Source organism: Equus przewalskii, chromosome 1 (assembly GCF_037783145.1).
Source record: "Equus przewalskii isolate Varuska chromosome 1, EquPr2, whole genome shotgun sequence".
Taxonomy (NCBI): Eukaryota; Metazoa; Chordata; class Mammalia; order Perissodactyla; family Equidae; genus Equus; species Equus przewalskii.
Genome location: NC_091831.1, coordinates 35,640,543 through 35,659,755, shown reverse-complemented (window position 1 = coordinate 35,659,755; position 19,213 = coordinate 35,640,543). Strand labels below are relative to the sequence as shown.

The following is a 19,213-nucleotide window of genomic DNA, read 5'->3' as shown; positions in this document are numbered from 1 at the left end:
CAGGCCCGCTTGCTCAGGCAAGTCAGCACTAGGCATCCCACCCACTAATCTTCTAAAACACTCCTTTCCATACCAAGCATGATCCACACTCCAATAGTTACCTCAACAACCAGCAGGTCATCATTTGAAATGGGCTCAAGCTTTTTATCTGGTGGTGTCTTTTCAAGAAAAGTGCTTAATTCAACCAAGATTCTGCCTCTGTAGGCAACTCCTTCCCCCTGAAAGGCAACAACACAGGGTTATTCCTCTAGGCATAAACAATAGCAAAAAGAACCTGTCTCTCTAGTCAGGCTAATCTAGCTACAACTTAAAGTCTCTCGCCTTCCATGGCCCAAAACCTCCAAAGTGAATCAGTCAGTAACTCTCTCATCTGGATTCAGGTCTTTAGTATCTGAAGGAAGAGCCAATGACATAAGGAAAGATCCCAAGGAGAGGCAGGGGAGCCAGGGCTAAAAGGGATCTTAGCCATGACTGAGGTCAAAGGCTTTCAAGCCATGCTCTACATCCAGAAGCAATTCACAGAGGCTAGGACCAGGGTAGAGGAGGCTGGAAGTCCCCCTCATCCTACTTCAGCAGAGCAGCTCTGCATTTATCTACGTTAACTTGGCTCCTTTTCTCCTCGTCTCAGAATAGGGAGGCTGCCATGTTGGCAACCAGAGAAAGTCTCACAAGTAGACAGGAAGTAAAGGAGGAAGATGTTCTGGGTGTGGCCAAGCATGAGGATGAATAGCAGATACTCCTCCCATCATCCCCAGCAGTGTTGGCAATAGAATCTTCTAGAGAGGAAGAGGCTTCCACCTCCTCAGCCAGTTCTCTGCCCTCCCCCTCCTCAGGGCTTTCTCTCTCCCTCAGTCCCTTTCTTGGCCTTTGGGAGCTAACTAAAAGACAGTACTTTGGCTTCTAATGTGGTGGGAAGAGCACTTCGCATCTGTGGGCCTCCACGTCCTCACCTATAAAATGAAGAGTTTGGATCAGATCAGGGCTAGCAAAGAGTTCATCAGGCATGTCACCTCCAATCATTTGCTAAATTCCTAGAAAATGGTGTTGGACAGAATTCTGAGGCAGCACATTTGCTTATTAGGAAGGCGAGCCAGCACTGATTACTGACATATGCCCGAAGCATAGGAGTGGGAGAATGGCCATACTATGTGTTTGCTACCACCAAATTAGATGATCTCCATGATCCTTTCCTAGTCTTGCATTCTAAGGCTTGAGGAGCTTGAGACATCTATCCTTCAACACTTGATAAGTAATATGGTGGGTCTATGGGGCAGTGGGGTCCCCTAAATATGAGACTTAATTATAACCTATATTCCTATAAGAAGGAACCACATTTACCAGTGCTCATTATTAACAAACCTTAATTGAGAAACTAACCTTTCCAGTATTTAGCTCATCGTAGGGGTCTGGGAATCCCGTGTACTCTCTGGGACTTCCGTAAAGGTTCAGATAACAAGGTCCAAATGTTGGAACAAAGCCCACCTCTGTTTCTCCTGTATTTGCTGAGAGATCACATCATCATTAGATTTTAGGCTTTTAACACTCCATCGAATGAAATAAATATTAGTTATTAGTTAGCCAGGTGAGACTAATTTCCTCCATTTTGTGAGTTAGTCGTATTAGCGCAAATTATAAGCACTTGTAAGACTTGCTATATTTTCCTTTTCTTATTGTTATAAAGCATTAAATAATAAACATTTTTGGAGTAGTTCAGGTAAACTTATGTTATTACAAAAAGATAATGCTATTCAAATGAAAGAATAATAAGACTTTCAAGTTGATTTTCACATTTTTTGCAAGTTTATAATTGGCATTGTATTAAACATGTCATTGGTAAAAAACTATATTGTTTTGGAAAGTCATTTAAATGATATACATCAGATTAACTCTACTTGTTTCCCAAAAATGTCATTTAGTCTCAAGTAGTTAGTATAAATCTGGAAGATGCTGTTAACAATACCAACCATTTAAAATTTTTATATGTAACACTGAACTGCCTGCCTATCGTCAGAAGACCATATCATATTCATAAGCAACATGAAGTCTCCATTCATGACACTCTACCTCTGATGAGCATCCAATATTCTCTGTATTTCTCCTATGTGTTCTTAGCAGGACTACTCCCCAGTGAGGGGCACCGAGGGCAATGTAAGGAAATAGTGGAGCCAAAGAGAGATTGTGGGTGAAGACAGGGAAATGTAAGGACTGCCCCTAACCACCTGAATGGCTCCCATATGGAAGAGGGATGGACTTGTCTCCAAAAGCAGAATAAGGATCACTGGTAAAAGCTATAAGGAGACCAACTTTGGTTCACTCAGTGTGAGGAAGATCTTTTTAGGAATTAGCTATGTCAAACAATGGGACAGATTACATTAGGGACAGAGGAAATGATGAGGCCAAGACTTCAGCCTGTCTTTCAGGATGTCACCAAGACAATTCCTGCTATGGACGAGAGGTTGACCAGATCACCTCCACGGCCCTTTCCAACTCTTATGCTTAAAACTAAGGGAGAGAGAGAAATGGGGAGTAGCAGCTGAGCAGAAGACCCATTAATAAACAGTTGATAAACTGTTTAGACATATGTTTTGCAATCTTTTTCATTATTTGAGGCTCTCCTGCAATGTGTATATGGGCTTGGGTACTTTTGAAGACAGGTAGGAACCATGCACACTGGCAGAAATTAGCTGAACTACAATCTCAGTGAAGAGAGACAATAAAGGGAACATTTAAATTAAAATGCAGGAAAGTAAAAACTGATAGCCCAAGGGTGAGACTTGGTAAAACCCTGGGGTGCCACATTTCACACCTGCTTGGAAATCTCTTGTGAAACTCAAATAGTCACCAAGAGTTTTTCCAACAGAGATTCCTCTGGATCATGTTACCATGTTACTAAATGAGCAGGATGAAATGAATGATTATTATATCTGAATGTGTAAATTGGTTTGGCTTCATCTACTCTGCCATATGGAACATTGCAAAATTGACTAATTGATCATGAATAAGCAGGGTTTAGACTTCTTGTGCTAGAATATTTTGTTGTGAGGGAAGGAGTGTTGGGTGGGAACAGAGGATTAAAGCAGAGATCCATAGTGAGAGAAGGAAGTCATTTCTAGAAGTTGAATTGCAGAATGTTCAAGTAGGAATGGACATTGAAACTCTTGCACTCTAGTCATGTCACATTATGGATGGACAAACTGAAGCCCACAAAAGTGATGTGACCTGTCAAAGGTCCCTCAAGATGACATATTTAGGCCCAGATCTTGAGTTTCATGGTTCAGACAAGGGCACCTTCCACCACACCATCCATTCCTCTGGTCTAGTTCCACTTCACCTCCACCCAGTTCCCATGGGTGACTTTTGTGTTGTTTGTCATGAATATTTGCTTTTCATTAAAGATTTCCAAAGATGGAGACACAAATTGTCAATAATGGTCTACTGCATGTCACCCTGATATCAAGAGCTTAATTCTTTTTGTCCAACCAAATCTCTTTTCCAGTATTTTAAGCCCTCTGACTTGTTTGGTAATGCATTAACATGGAGAACTTTCCTTCTATGTGCTCATGTCTCAGCATGGTCTCCTGGGAATTCTTTAGCCTGGATATCAAGATTTTCCTCTGGGCTAGATACAGCCTACTTTTCAAACAGTACTTTCCAAACCTCCTTCATCTCCCTGAAGCTCCTTTGGACTTCCATAAATGATCACTTTATATTTTAGTTTTTGAACCTTAAATGGCCGCTTATATCTGTGACTACATTATAAATTTTTTTCAGGAGTGGTGGGGAGCAGGATTTAGGCTTGTTTTATTTTATTTTTTAAATTTGTTGTTGTTGTTGTTGAGGAAGATTCACCCTGAGCTAACATCTGTTGCCAATCTTCCTCTTTTTTCTTTTTATTTGAGGAAGATTTGCCCTGAGCTAACATCTGTGCCAATCTTCCTCTATTTTGTATATGGGTCACCACCACAGAATGGCCACTAACGAGTGGTGTAGGTCCACACCCTGGAACCGAACCCAGGCCACCAAAGCAGAGAGGACCAAACTTAACCACTAGGCCCCGGGGCCAGCCCCATGTTTTATTTTGACTTCCTAAACACTGATTCTATCATGGAGTACTACCATATAAATATACATTGATTGGTTGATCAAATGAATAACAAAGTGTTACTGAATCTGCCAAGTTCACTACAAAACTAAGGACTACTTAATATTCATATAAAGTTTGATTATAAGATAATAGGATTGGTTTTTAAAAACAATAAGAATGAGGCATTATGCAATTACCTAAAGGCAGTCAATAACACTTTATATGTACCCAGAGCTTCAGTTTGCAAAGCTTTCTCACATGCAGTATCTCTTTTTCCTCTCCCCGCAGCCCTGGGTGATTAGCATGGCAGGGATGACCATGCTTATTTGATAGGTGACAAACCTCTCTACACCTCAGAGTCCTCATCTATTAGGGGAACAACAACATCTGCCCTAGGAGAGTTGTGATGGTCAGTGTGAGAGCATTGAGCAAACTTGCAAAGAATGGCGAGCGCTGTGCAAACCAAAGGACATGTTAAGATCCCTCATATTTAGAAGACGAAGACCTTCAAGGTATAAAGTGGAAAACATAAACAACAAGAACAAAAAAATGTTATATCTCATAGACAATTATTTACAATGAAGCCAAATAGGATGGTATGCATTTAGGTGAAAACACGAGGCCTGTAGCAAAGCCTGGTTAGCACATTTGTTTTAAGCTTAGCCACACTGGACAACCATACAGCACTGACAGAAAATTAATATTCTAGCAGAACTCTTTCTAAGACAGCAACATGTCAAAAAAAAAAAAAGGTTCTAAAGGCAATCAATTGATAAAATCTTAGTAAGATAACAGTAATCAGGAAAATCTAGAAGATAGCAAAATGACAAAGCATAAACCTGTATATGATGCAGCCCCAGATCCTGAGGATGAGAAATCTATGTAGTAAAAATATGACTGGTTAAACAAGAGAAACATGAGCATTATAAAAGAGACATTGAAAAAGTTAACCCAATCCAGTGCTAGGTAAGTGGTTTAGCAACACCAGAAAAATCCCAAATCCAGACCCAAATCACATGACCTTTTTATAATTTATACAAATCTCGCCGGTTAAATGCAAAATGGCTCAAAACTTTGTGACCACTGGCAGAATCGCCACATGAAATAACCCAACCTCTCACCAGCTCCAAGGCAGCGGGCCTCTGAGAACTAGCTTCCCACAGTCAAAGGAGGCCTGCTGAAGTCGCTACAGCTCATGTTGTTAACAAAACGTTTACTCGTCCTGGATCGGACTTAGCTGGGATCAAGGCCAGAAAATCCAAGTTAATTTAGTCTAAGGTTGTGTAGTTTATGGTTTGTATAGTTTATGGTACATGATTTCTCTCTTTTGGGGGATGCCTGCTGCTCATTGTTATTTTGAGGCCCTGTAACAGACTGTCTGCAGGGCCTGCGGCGAGAGAAGGCCTCACAGACAGGGGCTGAAACTGCTTGTAACAATTTCTGTTTTTAGTTCTCCTGGATGTTACCACCATATCACTAAGGAAAACGCTTATTCCAATATCTCTTTAATAATTATCTTTTTAATGACTTCCAGCTAATGACAAATGAATTTAAGTAATTTTTGCCCTCCCCTCTATACAGTTATAGCAAGACTTATAATTACTCTATTGGTTACCTTTAACCAACAGATTTAATCTAGTCTTTCTCTACCCAATGATTTAATCTAGTCTTTATATCTGGATTCCTCACTTGATAAGAAGAGGCCAGTAGCAGCCTCCCCGTCCCCCAACTCCTCTTCCTCCTTTTACTTCCAACCTCTATCTTCTGTTCTTCTACTTTTACGTTGTAATGGGCAATGACATTTACATTCTCTTCAGAACTTTAACTACAGGTTTAATAAAAAATTAAAAAACTGTTAATAGCGCTTACATTATAACAACCATATAAATACTGTTCCCTGCAGAGAAAACGAGAGCTGTAATTACATTTCCTTTGTCACAGTTCTAGCAACATGGTGCCCTATGCCACTCAGCTGGGAATCTTCAGATGTAATCTTTCTTACCTTCTACCATTTGCTTAAAAAAATTCCACACATGACTTTCTATTTGAACTATATCTTCTTTGTTCAGCTCTTTGTTTTTCCTAGAATTTCTAATTGCCTTCTTTTTTCTTCTTGAGAGAGGAAAATTGTATCTTCTTCACCATATCTCTATTCTCTTCAAGTTCTTATTCATGCTATCTACTGCTTGGATTAACAACATAATTTTTTAAAACCTATAAAGTCCTCTCTTAATCAAGATGAAGAAGAGAGGAACCTTAGGTTTCCCAAGACAAAATTTTGTCTCAAATTCTCTCAGTTTACTCAATATGTTTAACCTACTGGCAATTATAAGAATTTTTGTTATTTTTATTTTGGTAACAAAAAATAAGTTGCTGATATTATTGTGTTAGCATTAAATTTTTTCTCTTACCACCGAAAGTTTTCTCCTTTATTCCCTGTTACAATTTGTGACATATGCACAGAACCATAATGTCAGGTAGAGGCAATTAGTTCTCAGTGTGGAAAACAACAAAAAGAAAAGTATATTGATCATCAATGTCTCTTAGCATGAAATGCATGAAAACAAAATACACATTATTTTAGGGAGTAGTGTCTACATGGTTTATTTCCATTTGACCTCCTTATTCTTGCCAAAGAAGTCGGTTGAGAAGGAATATTACTCTATATTTGGGTAGACTTGGGTCAATGCCACTCTAAAAAAACATAGTGCTAGCACTCTGTATTGACACTCAAAAATTTATAAAACAGCTACTGGAAAAGAGGTTTTGGATGGGAATAAGAAAGCTAAAGTCTTCAAAGTGTTAGTTGCCTTGATTATTAATTGTTTTGCTCGTCATAACCAAAACATCACTGAAATGGTTGACTATGCTAATCACATTTGACTTAAGAAATCCAGTCTATTGCCAGGTGGCTACCTCAGTTCATTTCTTCTCCAGAAGTTCTCACTTTATTCCAGCTCTGCTTAACTTACCTTCCACTTCCCCACCAGAGGCAGCAATTTTAGAGAGGTATAGATATGTTGTTCCAACTACGTCATTTTTGGTAAGCCGGTCCCTGTGTAAAAGAACAGGTTAAGGCCTCCACCTGTGAGGATACATTTTCATTTCAACAATAATAAGACAGAGTTGGAAAAGACCCTAGACCTTAGAAATCATCCTGTCCCATGGGCCTCGAGCTTTACTGCACTTTAAAAGTCAGTTGGAAGCTCCCGACTCTCATCTCCGATCCAAGCTTTTGATTCAATAAAAGCAGGAGTGGAGAACAAGAGGCTCCATTTATAACAAGTACATATCTCAATTGATTCTGATGAATATGGTCCTCCAACCACCCTTTGAGAAACACAGATCTAGTCAGACAACTCATTTCAGCTCTGGAAACAGATCTCACAGAGGTCAAGGAATCTGTCCATGGCCACACTCAATGTCATTGTCATAAAATGAATGCATCAATTACAGGCACATTGCATGGTGAGTATGGTGTAATCACATTATGTAGAATAAGTGCACGTATCTTATTTTATCACGCTCATACTAATTACTAGGATGGTTTAATGACTACAATGGGCTATATCTAAGGGTCCTTCATAGGGAGAAAAATTCCCTTTCAATTCAATTCAAATATTTATTGAGCATCTACTGTGTGATAGACACTATTTTTCTGACTGCAGCTGCTTGCTTGGAACCTAAATCTTATCTACGTGGTAGGAACAAGTTTGCCCACTACAAGTATGTACAACTTTGTTTGTCTTTCCATGGGTATCTGAGAGAATCTGTGAGCCTAACTCATGAAAGAGTGGGTGTAAAAATAAGGTTTAGGGGCCAGTCTGGTGGCGTAGGGGTCAGGTTCGCGTGCTCCGCTTTGGCGGCCTGGCCTTCGCTGGCCTGGATCCCAGTTGCAGACCTATGGACCACTTATCAAGCCATGCTGTGGCAAGCATCCCACATATAAAATAGAGGAAGATACGCACAGATGTTAGCTCAGGGCCAATCCTCCTCAGCAAAAAGAGAACGACTGGCCACAGATGTTAGCTCAGGGCTAATCTTCCTCAAAAAAAAAAAGGTTTACACTAATAACATTCTCTCTGTTTAATTCCTCCTCTTCTTTATTCCATTTGGTGGCACACCCACTCTGAAGTTTAGGACCCCTTGGGAGGGAGAAAATGTTCAGTATTTTGAGGAAGGAATATACTACAGTATAATATTATTATCTACTATACTAATATTATATATTACAAATGGTATATATAATGTTATGCATTATACAGTATAATAATATTAAGTTACAGAAAGTGACTAATTAAACAGTTTGCATGAGAAAAAATTTTATTTATGGGTATTAAGCCACACAAATGGGGTTTGCATCATCTCTGTCCATCCAGAAGGGTCTAGACTACATTTAAAGGATCCTTAGCTTTCCCTCAGTTGTGCAAATGCCCTACAGGGTATGTCACCTAAGATCTGGATCTAAGGATTCTGCAGTCAAATAGGGTCCCTCTGTGCATTCTAATCCACACTATTGCTTTGGAGAGGGAAGACTAGGATAGAAAAAAACCCACATTTGTAGTGGTCACTACACTACACAGGCAACTCTGAGATGGTTTGATCAGCAATCAGCCCAACGCAGAGCCTGTAGGCCAGAGTGTTCACCTGAGCCATGTAGGGTTCAAACCCCACACACCTGAGGCTTCCTGAGGACCCTGGAGCATCTTCAGAATGTTACCAGAGGGTCCCAAGTGCCTTAAAAGTAGCTCACACTCATTGCAAGAGGCATCCTGTCTTTAGGCCACTTCACGGCCCTCAATTAACCATGACATGGTCATTGGACAAAATGAAGCGCACTCCCCTCCTCCCAAAGCCCCCTGTTGCCAGAGTACCAAGAGGGTACTAACATGAAAGTCAAAAACACTGGGCCAAAGGAAAAACCACAGCCAGACAAGGTGGGGGTCCAAGTGGGCCTCTTACTATCTGAGTGACTGTAGGCAAGTTACCTGACTTCTCTAAGCCTCAGCGTCCTGATCTGTAAAATGAACTAACAATAGTCTCTGTTCCATGGGGTTTCTCTAAAGACTAAATGAAATAATGTAGGTATGGCATGAGGCACAGCACCTGGCACTTACTAATGCTCCAAAGTCAGCAGCTAACACCATAATAAACACAGATGATGATGATGACGACGACGACAACGATGATAATAACATTTGTCATTTCCACTCTCATGGAGCAAACAGCTACCAACTGAATGCTCCATCCAACTGGAACATACCCCAGAATGGCCTCATTATGGCCAATCAGCACTAGGAGGTTGGTCTAGTAAAAATTCCAACCAGAACCTTTCAATGAAATTCCTTTGTGTTCAGTCAGATAGGTAGCTCTGCCCGTTTTCGTTTCTAACAATAACAGAGAATAGCTCTCAGAATGTTCTGGTGATTCTCCCCAAGAAATTGTTTACTGCATTTCTGAAGTCTATTTTGGACAGCCTAGTGATATTTAAAGCCTTGATTTCTTTTCTTGGGACATTTTCAGATCATTTTCCCTTCTTTTGTTTATGAGCAGTTGAACCAAGATAGCCAAAGCTTTTCTGTAATAATACCATTATTTTTAAAGAAAACACCCGATTCCAGGAGCAGTTTATCCCTTCCCTCTGGAAGAAAAGCCAACATACTGAGAAGCAGGAGTTAGACCCTCTAGAGTAATGGTCCTCAAATCCAAATGTTTAATTCTTTCATTCTGAATTTGACACAAGTCCATTTTTTAACTCACCAGTCATATACTGTTAGTTTTATTTTTTCACACATTGAAGGAAACTGTTAAAAAGAAACAGACAAAAAGCAGTTATTTCTCCACTTATTCAGTAACTATTAACGTAAGTATTCTTACTTTTTCTGAAAGAAAAGAAAGCCATACCTTGATCTGAAGATTAACAATTTGATTCCACTCAGGGTTTGCATTTTTCTCAATTATATTTGTGCAAACCTGTAAAATCATCAAAGCAAAATGGTAGGTATTCAAGTGTTTAATTTCTAAAATTTTATAGTGTATACATACTGAATTATGACTGTAGAAGTTTACCTATAGGTTATATACTTAGTAACCTGGTTATAGCTTATTTTTCTTGATAATGACTTGGTAAAATATGACATGGGTTTCATACTATCTTTGCTTCTTCTGTGCACTAAAAGTTAGTTTTCAGTTACCAGATTTCTAACACTGCATTAGTGTAATGATGCAAGAGTTAATGTTTATTGAGCACTTATTACATATCATCTAATAAGCATCTCTTTATTAACATGTCCAAATAGACCTCTCTCTCTTCTTTTTTGGTGAGGAAGATTAGCCCTGAGCTAACATCTGTGCCATTTTTCCTTTATTTTGTATGTGGGGTGCCTCCACAGCATGGCTGATGAATGGAGTAGGTCTGCGCCCGGGATCCGAACCTGTGAAACCAGGCTGCCAAGGTGGAGTGCATGGAACTTCAACCACTCGGCCACGGGGTGACCCCCAAACAGATCTCTTGATCCTGCCCACTAGTCCCTCTTGCTGCTCCCCAAACTGGCTCCTGTTCCAGTCTTTCCATCATCGTTCACCAGGTTTCTCGGACTTAGAACAGTCAGCCATAACATCTCTCTCCCCCTCATATGCCTCATCCAATTCATTGGTAAATCCTGACATGCCATCTTCATGTAGATCCTGATCTCCCCCAGGTGCCTGCTGTTGGGCTTTATCTGGATTCTCCCTTCCTCGCCTGCCCCCTTACTTTCATGTCACTCCCCTGTGCAGCACCCTCAGCGAGCTCCCCAAGTACACTCAGAATAAGGTCCAGATCCCTACTCTGCCTGATAAAGCCCTACCTGCCCCCATCTCTCTGATCTTATCTTAGTTTTCCCCCTTGCTCGCTCCACTCCAGCCTCACAGGCATTCCTTCACTGCAAATGCATCTCCTCCTTGAAGCCTTTACATCCACTCTTCCCTCTGCCTGGAAGCCCTGCCCCCTCTCCCCCAGATCCCTGCATCATCCAGGCCTCTGCTCAAATGTCACTTCCCCAAAGGTGTCCCACATGATAGCCTAACCCTCCAACCCCCCACCTCAATCACTTCTTGTCCTCTGCTTTATTTTCTGTGTAGTACTTGACACTGTCTGGAATGATTCCATTACTCCTTCGCTTGTTTACTGTCGTCTTCTATCACAAAGTAAGCTCCATGAGAGCACTGACTGCCTCGCTCACCTCCACATCCCCAGCACATGGACAGCATCTGAGCCTCAGTGGGCTCACAACAATTACTTCTCGAGTTAATTAACCCTTTCAACAATCCTATGGGATTATCATTATCCCCATTCATAGTTAAGGAAATTGAGACTCAGAGGTTAAGGAATTTACCTTATGTGCCTATGGAAGTGGGTGAAATCTGAATTTAAATCAGGCCTCATCTTGCTCCAGAACTGAGGCTTTTCCACCAATCCCCAATGACCCTTCTAGGAAACAACATCCAGTCCATGCCTGTGTTGTTTGCCAAATCTCACTTTCCTGAATAAATTGTCCAACCACATAGAAGATAGCAGTTCCTCATGCCTACAACTGTCCATGGTACGTTGTTATTCTGCTGTGGAACCCCACTCTCCAATCTATGGGGGTAAAAGTGGTGGTTGCAGAAGTTCCTACACAAGGAGTCCCCCAGCTTTTCCCAGAGGACTGTGATGGGGCTCCCCTGCCTAACTCTCCAGTTTCAGCAGCTTGGGCACAGGAGATAAGAAACATGACAGGAGTGGTCAGCTGGGCATCGGGGGCCTGTACTCCACGGCATGTACCAGGGATTACTGTTGCTGCCTAGGGAGCTTGCTCAGCCAGCCCCGGTGGTCTGGTGGTTAAGATTCTCTACTCTCACCACCACGGCCCAGAGTTCATTTCCTGATCAGGGAACCACACCACCTGTCTGTCGGTTGTCATACTGTGGTGGCTTCAAGTTGCTATGATGCTGAAAGTTATGCCACCAGTTATTAAAATACCAGCAGGGTCACTGATGGTGGACAGGCTTCAGCAGAGCTTCCAGACTAAGAAAGACCAGGAAGAAGAACCTGGCTACACACTTCTGAGAAAATTGGCCATGAAAACACTGTGAACAGCCACAGAGCATTGTCTGATGTAGCGCCAGAAGATGAGAGCATGGTGCAAAAAGACCGGGTAGGGTTCTGCTCTGCTGTACACAGGGTCGCTAGGAGTCAGGATCGACTCAACAGCACTAACAACAAAGGAAGCTTGCCTAAGATTAAGATAATGCTTGGACCTGCGAAATAATCCAAATAATTCACTGGTAGCTTTTACTTTTCTAATCTTTCAAGAGGCTGAATTTTCTAATTGGAGTCCTTCATACTTTCCACTCCAAAATACACCTGTGGAGAAACCTGGCATGTTCAGACTCAGATAATCTGTGTTCCTGCAGAGCGCCCAGCTCATCAGGGGGCTACTTGAACAAAGAATAAGCAGGAATTCACTCCAAGGAAAACACGGTGGTTTAAATATTTATTTCTAGAGGCATTTGCAGTTAGATCATGTACAAACCTTTTTTCCAGCAAAGGAAACTTCCACAAAAGGATCCACTAGGTTTTTCTTATCTGCACTGCCTCCAAATATTTCCTTTACCGTCTGTGAGAAGGCATCATCCACTGGAAAGTAACATGGTGCACAGCAGAAATTAAATTTGATTTTCTTAAAAGAATAGAAATCACTCAGCAAAATTAAAAATGTTCTCCTATACAGGAACACAGTTGCAACAAGAATTGTTCTCCAAAGTGGCAAGCCCCAAGAGCACGGTACTGCAGAAATCCTTTTTTTTCCTAGTTGAGAGAGAGAAAATGTTTTCTCCCCACAAAGTTTTAAAATCAACAGGAGCACCTTGAAAAAAGAAACTGATAAATTATTATGTTGAGAATCAATCATTTATTGAGGAAAACAGCAGAATAAAGAAAGTCCATCCAGATAGGGTAAGAGAGAATTCTCAAACTCAGGCCTGCTTTCAATTTGGAAAAGGTGCTTTAGATGAAAGTGATAAAGGCCTAGTCTGACTTTTCCAGAGAAATTCAAGGAAATTTGGCATAATCATAGGTAACACATCTAGTCAACTATAAACGGCAGATCACTCTGTTTTACAAAGTCAAAAACGAATGGAAATCAGTTAAGTAGGTCATTGTAGGAAGCATAATGTCAGGTTTGATTTATTTACTTCACTTATGATATTTCTCAGGGAAAGATGGTATGCGGAGGCATTACAGGGTCTTTAAAAAGGGGAGGTGGTTCTCAGGAAATGTAGCAAACCCTGAAGAGATTTGGGTACTGTCTCCTGGGGGCTTGGAGAGGGGTCTATGTCCCAGGGCCCAGCAGGAGGCAGACAGACCAGGCCAGGCAGATAGAATGCTGGGTCCCCAGCAACGACAGAGGACTAACTGGACTAGTCTCTGTGAGCAGAATCACTGTGATTCTCTTAAACGCATCCAGTCTCTTAATACGCACATCTCATAATATAATAGTGACAGACTTGTAGTTATCGGCACTTAATCACCTTTGGCTCAGCCATTTTTAATAACCCAATAGCAAATACATTTATTTGATAATAAAATTCACATTTTCATTTGGTATGAAAGGAACTGGAAGTGCTGACTGTTGACCTCTCTCTAGTATTCTCTAGAACAAGGAGAAAATATGGAACACTGAAGAAAGAAGGGATGGAGCAGAATGGGCCAAAGGCTCAACAACAAACACGGATCAGTGACCAAATGGCTACCCCATGCACCAGCTCAGGTAGCTTTCAAAGGGGCCAGAATGAATGAAAATAAGTTCAAGCCCTATACGGAGAATGATTTTAACACATCTAATCATGCAGATAACTGATAATCCCGGGGCAGGATTATATCAATACGTACTCTGGGGGATATCCTCCGCTCGGTAGATTTTCAGCAAGAAGGTCACCCACCGGAGGGCGATGCCAGCAGGGAGCAACAAATTACTCTCCACGTCATCACTGTCATTATCGTGATTTTGTTCCTCAGGCTGGTGGGGACACATGATAGCAAATTACACACACAGAAAAGCAGCTTTTGTGAGAAGCCAAACTGATGCTTCTAAAATGAAACTGACTGCAACCATTTCCATTAGGATTTCCTGGGATTCAGGCTTAAGAGTTCAGGCACCAATTCAGCAAAGCTCCTCTACAGAATCAATGCCCACGTGTTTCTTCAATCAATACACCACAAGAAAATAACGTGTCCTTTTGTAGTTTTATGTGCACTACCTAGTAAACAGAGTTCCTGAAGCTCTTCCAATTTCTCTCTGACCACTTACTATTCCCAGCTTTGCTGCCCATTTTCCTAGGATGACAACTGCTCCTTTAGGGAGCGATGCCTGATCCTGCAAGTGAGCCAGGCTCTGTAGATAAGATGATGCAAAGAAGTCTTAAAAACACACATAGATTTATTGAATGACAAACCCACTCACAGACATCAGGAAGGAGTCTAAGGGAGCTAGAATCATAATTCTGTCACAAAGAAAAGAACAGCTTCTGAAAACCAGGTGGAACTGGAGGGTTCATGTTGATTCCAATCATATTGATTGGAAACTGTGTTCCCTTTCACAACAAGTGGTACCCACTTGCTTAACTCTTGGTCCTCTTTTTTAATGAGAACTCATAAACGGGAGAGAATGTAGGGGCTTACAGGAGGCTCGTCTCCGGTTCCGAGGACCAACATGCTGACTTTCATGTAACCTTTAGCACCTGAGCTGGCATCTTCGGGGTCATTGAGAAGAAGCCATTTTCTCATGACAGCGTGACCTAAAATAAAAAAGGAGTGAAAGGACAGGGGCCCTCTAAAGAGAAACTGACTGGTATGTGGTTCCATGTGCTGTGAGATAAACATTCCCTCCAAAGTGTCATCATGACACCCCAAATTCCCCAGATGGGTCTCTATATTAATGTCTCGACTTTGCACTGACACCCTTCCCCATCCTGCCCCGGTGTGATTCAAGCAAGATTCTCTAAGCTTTACTAACTGGTTTTATAATTTGATTTTGATGAGATTAAAATATCCTCACAAAGCAAAGAAATTACCTATTTGTGAATGTCAGGATAAGTGCCATTAGCCAGATTTAAAAAAGACACCCATACTAAGCTATTATTCGTTTCCACCGAGTATCCTTCCCCCTTCTCAATCAAGAAAAATAATTTTTTTACTTCTCTCTTTTTTTTTCTTGTGAGGAAGATTGGCCTTGAGCTAACATCTGTTGCTAATCTTCCTTTTTTTTTGGCTTGAGGAAGATTGTCGCTGAGCTAACATCTGTGCCAATGTTCCTCTACTTTGTACGTGGTATGCTGCCACAGCATGGCTTGATGCACAGTGTGCAGGTCTGCGCCCGGGATCTGAACTGGTGAACCCTGGGCCGCCAAAGTGGAGCACGCAAACTTAATCACTTCACTACTAGGCTGGCCCCCTTTTTTTGATTCCTTGATCCCCTAAATTTTCTTTATTCCCAGAATCTTCCAGTTCATGGGGAGAACATTACTTACCAGGTTCATCATAAACGAATCCAACATCAATCTGAGGAGAAAACAATAAAAGGAGTTTAAATAGATTTTAAAATCAGTTTCTTACATCAAAGAAACCATCATTATTTTATTTAAATATAATGCTCTTGACTAGACTTAAATTTCTTCGAGACTCAACATTTCCATCTTACCCTCTCTGTACTCCCAATACCTTGCCTGATGGGAGGCACACAGAAGACCCTCAGTGAATCATTTTGAATGAATGAGCTAGTCTTAGAGTTGGGAGGGAGCAGGGAATCAGGGTGACCAATGTGTCCCTGTTTGCTTGGGACTTTCCCAATAGCACAGAAAGTCTCACAGAAACCTCTTCGTCCTAGGCAAACCTGGACTTCTGGTCACCCTACAGGAAGTCACTTGACTTACCTTCCTATCCAATACTCCTTCTCCAACTAATACTAATGCTAATATTAATAACCTCATTGATTGGGCATTTCAATATGCCAGGTGTTACACTGGATGCTTTATATATTCTATCTCATTTAGTTTGCACAACGACTCCACCTTACAGAGGAAGAAATTAAGGATCAGAGAGGTTGACGTGTGGCTAGTAGGTGGCAGATAGGGTATGAACACAGGTCTGCCTGACCCAGATCAGCCTCTAGGACTCCTAATAACTGGGAGCTCCTTCCTTGGAGAGGCAGCCTATTCCATATAGAATTGCTGGAGATGTGCCAACCAGGTATTTGGTCTTAATTCCAATGTGAGTTACTCGGAAAAGCACCCTGATCCTTTCCCCAGGTTCGGCTCGCCTTTCAACCTCCAGATTTATAGTAAGTAGCTTTGTAGATGGAGCTCTGGGGCCACTGGATAGTGGAGCGGGGTGATGGGCTTCTTGCCATGGTCAAGCACCCCTCCCTTTGTAGCAGTGCACTGGTTTCCATCCATGGCTGGAACGCTAGGAAGGGCCCTGAAGTGGCAGCTTCGTGGCATCTTGCTTTAAGGTACTGCTGAGTGTTGTACTTTGGAGGTTGACTAGATCCAGGCCAGAGGCCACTCATCTGGTTTCTGGCCCCTGCGGCACTCACATCCTGCTCATGTTCCAGCCCTTAGCAAGGCTCATGGCATCAATCCCTTATACAAAACCTTAAGATGTCACCAAGATGGGCATCCTGAGACCTGGCCAGGACCCTGATTCCTCGCTGTGAAAGGGTCCATCTTTGATGTAAGTTGAATGAGATTGACTGTTGACACCCACCTTAAACTCCCCCATCAGACAATCTGCCCGCAAAGAATGGGAATTATAAACCTGGAAGAAAGAAGAGGGGAGAAAAGATTATCGGCTTTATCCAGCAGTGAGCAAGCGTGACCTTCCACTCTGGGCCCCCTTACCCGAATGCTGATGATCTCGTCCATCAATTCAGAAGGGGTTATGTGGAGATTGTAGAAAAATAACTGTCAAAACAAAAGAGAAAAATGTTTGAATGTTAGCAGGGGTGGACTCAGGCTTAGTGAGATCTGATGCTATACTTTGGGGGCCATCCTAAAAAAATACAAAACACAAACCCAAAATTAGATTTGACCCTGTGAATATACTGCAGGGCCTTGGAAAAGACCCCGAAGCTTGAGCTTCACGAGCTTTGTGGGAGACTCACCTCTGACTGTTGGAAAAAGGAAAAAGGGGTAAGTAACAACTACAGTGTTTATTTAACTAAATTAAATGGTTCATTGGGGACCAGATATCTACTAACTAACTGAAGGAAAGACCTAAGTTTATTTTATGTGCTTAAGGCTTGCATGATCTGGAAAGCTGAGTTTAATTCTCTACCATTTTTAGATCTATCATTTGTGTTGAGCGACTCTAATTTTATTCTTTCTAACAAAACACCTTCAAGGCCAAGTTTGCCCATTAGGTAACGTGAGCGCCTCAGTAGAGTTAATACTGACCACATTTCAACTCATTGTAACAGCTAAGTTTAAGGCTGATTCTTGGGAGATGAATATCGGCTATACGGACGTTGTACTATAAAACCAAAGTTTCATGCACCAATAAACTTTTATCCTAAGAGAGAAAGATTGATCATTTATTTAAACTGAGACTTTTTTCTCCTACTTATTACTTAGAAATATTTTAAATTTACAGGAAAATTGAAAGAATGGTAAAATAAACACCATCTTTCACTTATGTTCACCAATTGTTCCTACTTGAGGACAATGGCTTTCTCTCTCTCTTTTATTAACTGAACTATTTGAAAGAAAGTTCTAGATATCATAACAATTCACTCCTTAAAAATAGATTCACGTGCATCTCCTAAGACCAAGGACATCTTCCAATGTAATCACAATACTATGATCACATCCAAGAAATTTAGCATCTAAAGTATAGTCAATTTTCAAATTTCTACACTTGCCCAGAAAAAAGGTCTTTTTGTTGTTTTTTTTTTAATCTAGGATCCACTCAAGGATCATACATTGCATTTGGTTGCTGTGTCTCTTTAGTCTCCTTTTATCTAGAACAGTACTTCTGAAGACTTTTGTTTTTTTCCATCAAGACCTGTTGTTTTGCAGGATATCCCACAATCTGGATTTGTATGTTTTCTCACTGTTAGAGTCAAGCTGACCCTTTGACAAGAAATGACAGGGGTGATGTTGATCACATCAGGACACATAAGTCCGTTTGTCCCATGGCTGGTGATACTAAGTTTAATCACTTGGTTAAGAAGACACACACAGGGGGCCAGCCCGGTGGCGCAGCAGTTAAGTGCGCATGTTCTCCTTGGACGCCTGGTGTTCGCAGGTTTGGATCCCAGGTGCGGACATGGCACCGCTTGGCAAGCCATGCTGTGGTAGCCGTCCCACATATAAAGTAGAGGAAGATGGGCACGGATGTTAGCTCAGGGGCAGTCTTCCTCAGCAAAAAAAGGAGGATTGGCGGCAATTAGCTCCTCCTCCTCAAAAAAAAAACACATGCAAACCAAGGATTTTTTTCTGACAGTAATTTTCTTTAATGAATTTACTTGTGGATTACTTTTAATTAAATTTTTTTTAATTTGAGTTCATAATAGTTTACATCATTGTGAAATTTCAGTTGTACATTATTTCTTGTATGTCGCCACATAGGTGCTCCCTTTCACCCTCTGTGCCCACTACCCATCCCCTTCCCTGGTAACCACTGAACTGTTTTCTTTGTCCATGTGCTTGTTTATATTCCACATGTGAGTGAAATCATCTGATGTTTGTATTTCTCAGTCTGGCTTATTTTGCCAAACATAATCCCCTCCAGGCCTTTCAATGTTGTTGCAAATGGGATGAATTTGTCTTTTTCTGGCTGAGTAGTATTCCATTGTATGTATATACCACATCTTCTTTATGCAATCATCGGTTGATGGACACTTGTGTTGCTTCCACATCTTGGCTATTGTGAATAGTGCTGCAATGAACATAGGGGTGCATATGTTATATTGGATTGTTGATTTCAAATTGTGTGTATATATACCCAGTAGTGGGAGAACTGGGTCATATGGTAGTTCTAGTTTTAGTTTTTTGAGGAATCTCCATACTGTTTTCCATAGTGGCTGCACCAGTTTGCATTCCCACCAGCAG

General features: G+C 41.3%; 1 protein-coding gene across 6 annotated transcripts in view; it reads right to left on the bottom strand.

Moving 5' to 3' along the window:
- Nucleotides 1-19,213, bottom strand: part of MYOF (myoferlin) — a 152,946-nt gene that overhangs the window by 75,416 nt on the left and 58,317 nt on the right. For 4 of the 6 annotated variants that reach the window (XR_011537338.1, XR_011537336.1, XM_008520669.2 and 1 more), the window contains 12 exons: nucleotides 17,003-17,065; nucleotides 16,869-16,919; nucleotides 15,635-15,665; nucleotides 14,787-14,902; nucleotides 13,998-14,124; nucleotides 12,640-12,743; nucleotides 9,989-10,057; nucleotides 9,845-9,888; nucleotides 7,057-7,139; nucleotides 4,924-4,962; nucleotides 1,378-1,502; nucleotides 102-218 (listed from right to left, as the gene is read on the bottom strand). Coding sequence is in view for 4 of the 6 variants with exons in the window: in XM_008520669.2 (XP_008518891.2) it covers nucleotides 102-218; nucleotides 1,378-1,502; nucleotides 4,924-4,962; nucleotides 7,057-7,139; nucleotides 9,845-9,888; nucleotides 9,989-10,057; nucleotides 12,640-12,743; nucleotides 13,998-14,124; nucleotides 14,787-14,902; nucleotides 15,635-15,665; nucleotides 16,869-16,919; nucleotides 17,003-17,065 (969 nt within the window). In the remaining 2 variants the exon portion in view is untranslated. The remainder of the gene's footprint in view (nucleotides 1-101; nucleotides 219-1,377; nucleotides 1,503-4,923; nucleotides 4,963-7,056; nucleotides 7,140-9,844; nucleotides 9,889-9,988; nucleotides 10,058-12,639; nucleotides 12,744-13,997; nucleotides 14,125-14,786; nucleotides 14,903-15,634; nucleotides 15,666-16,868; nucleotides 16,920-17,002; nucleotides 17,066-19,213) is intronic. The other 2 variants (XM_070609490.1, XM_070609511.1) reach the window with 1 other exon arrangement.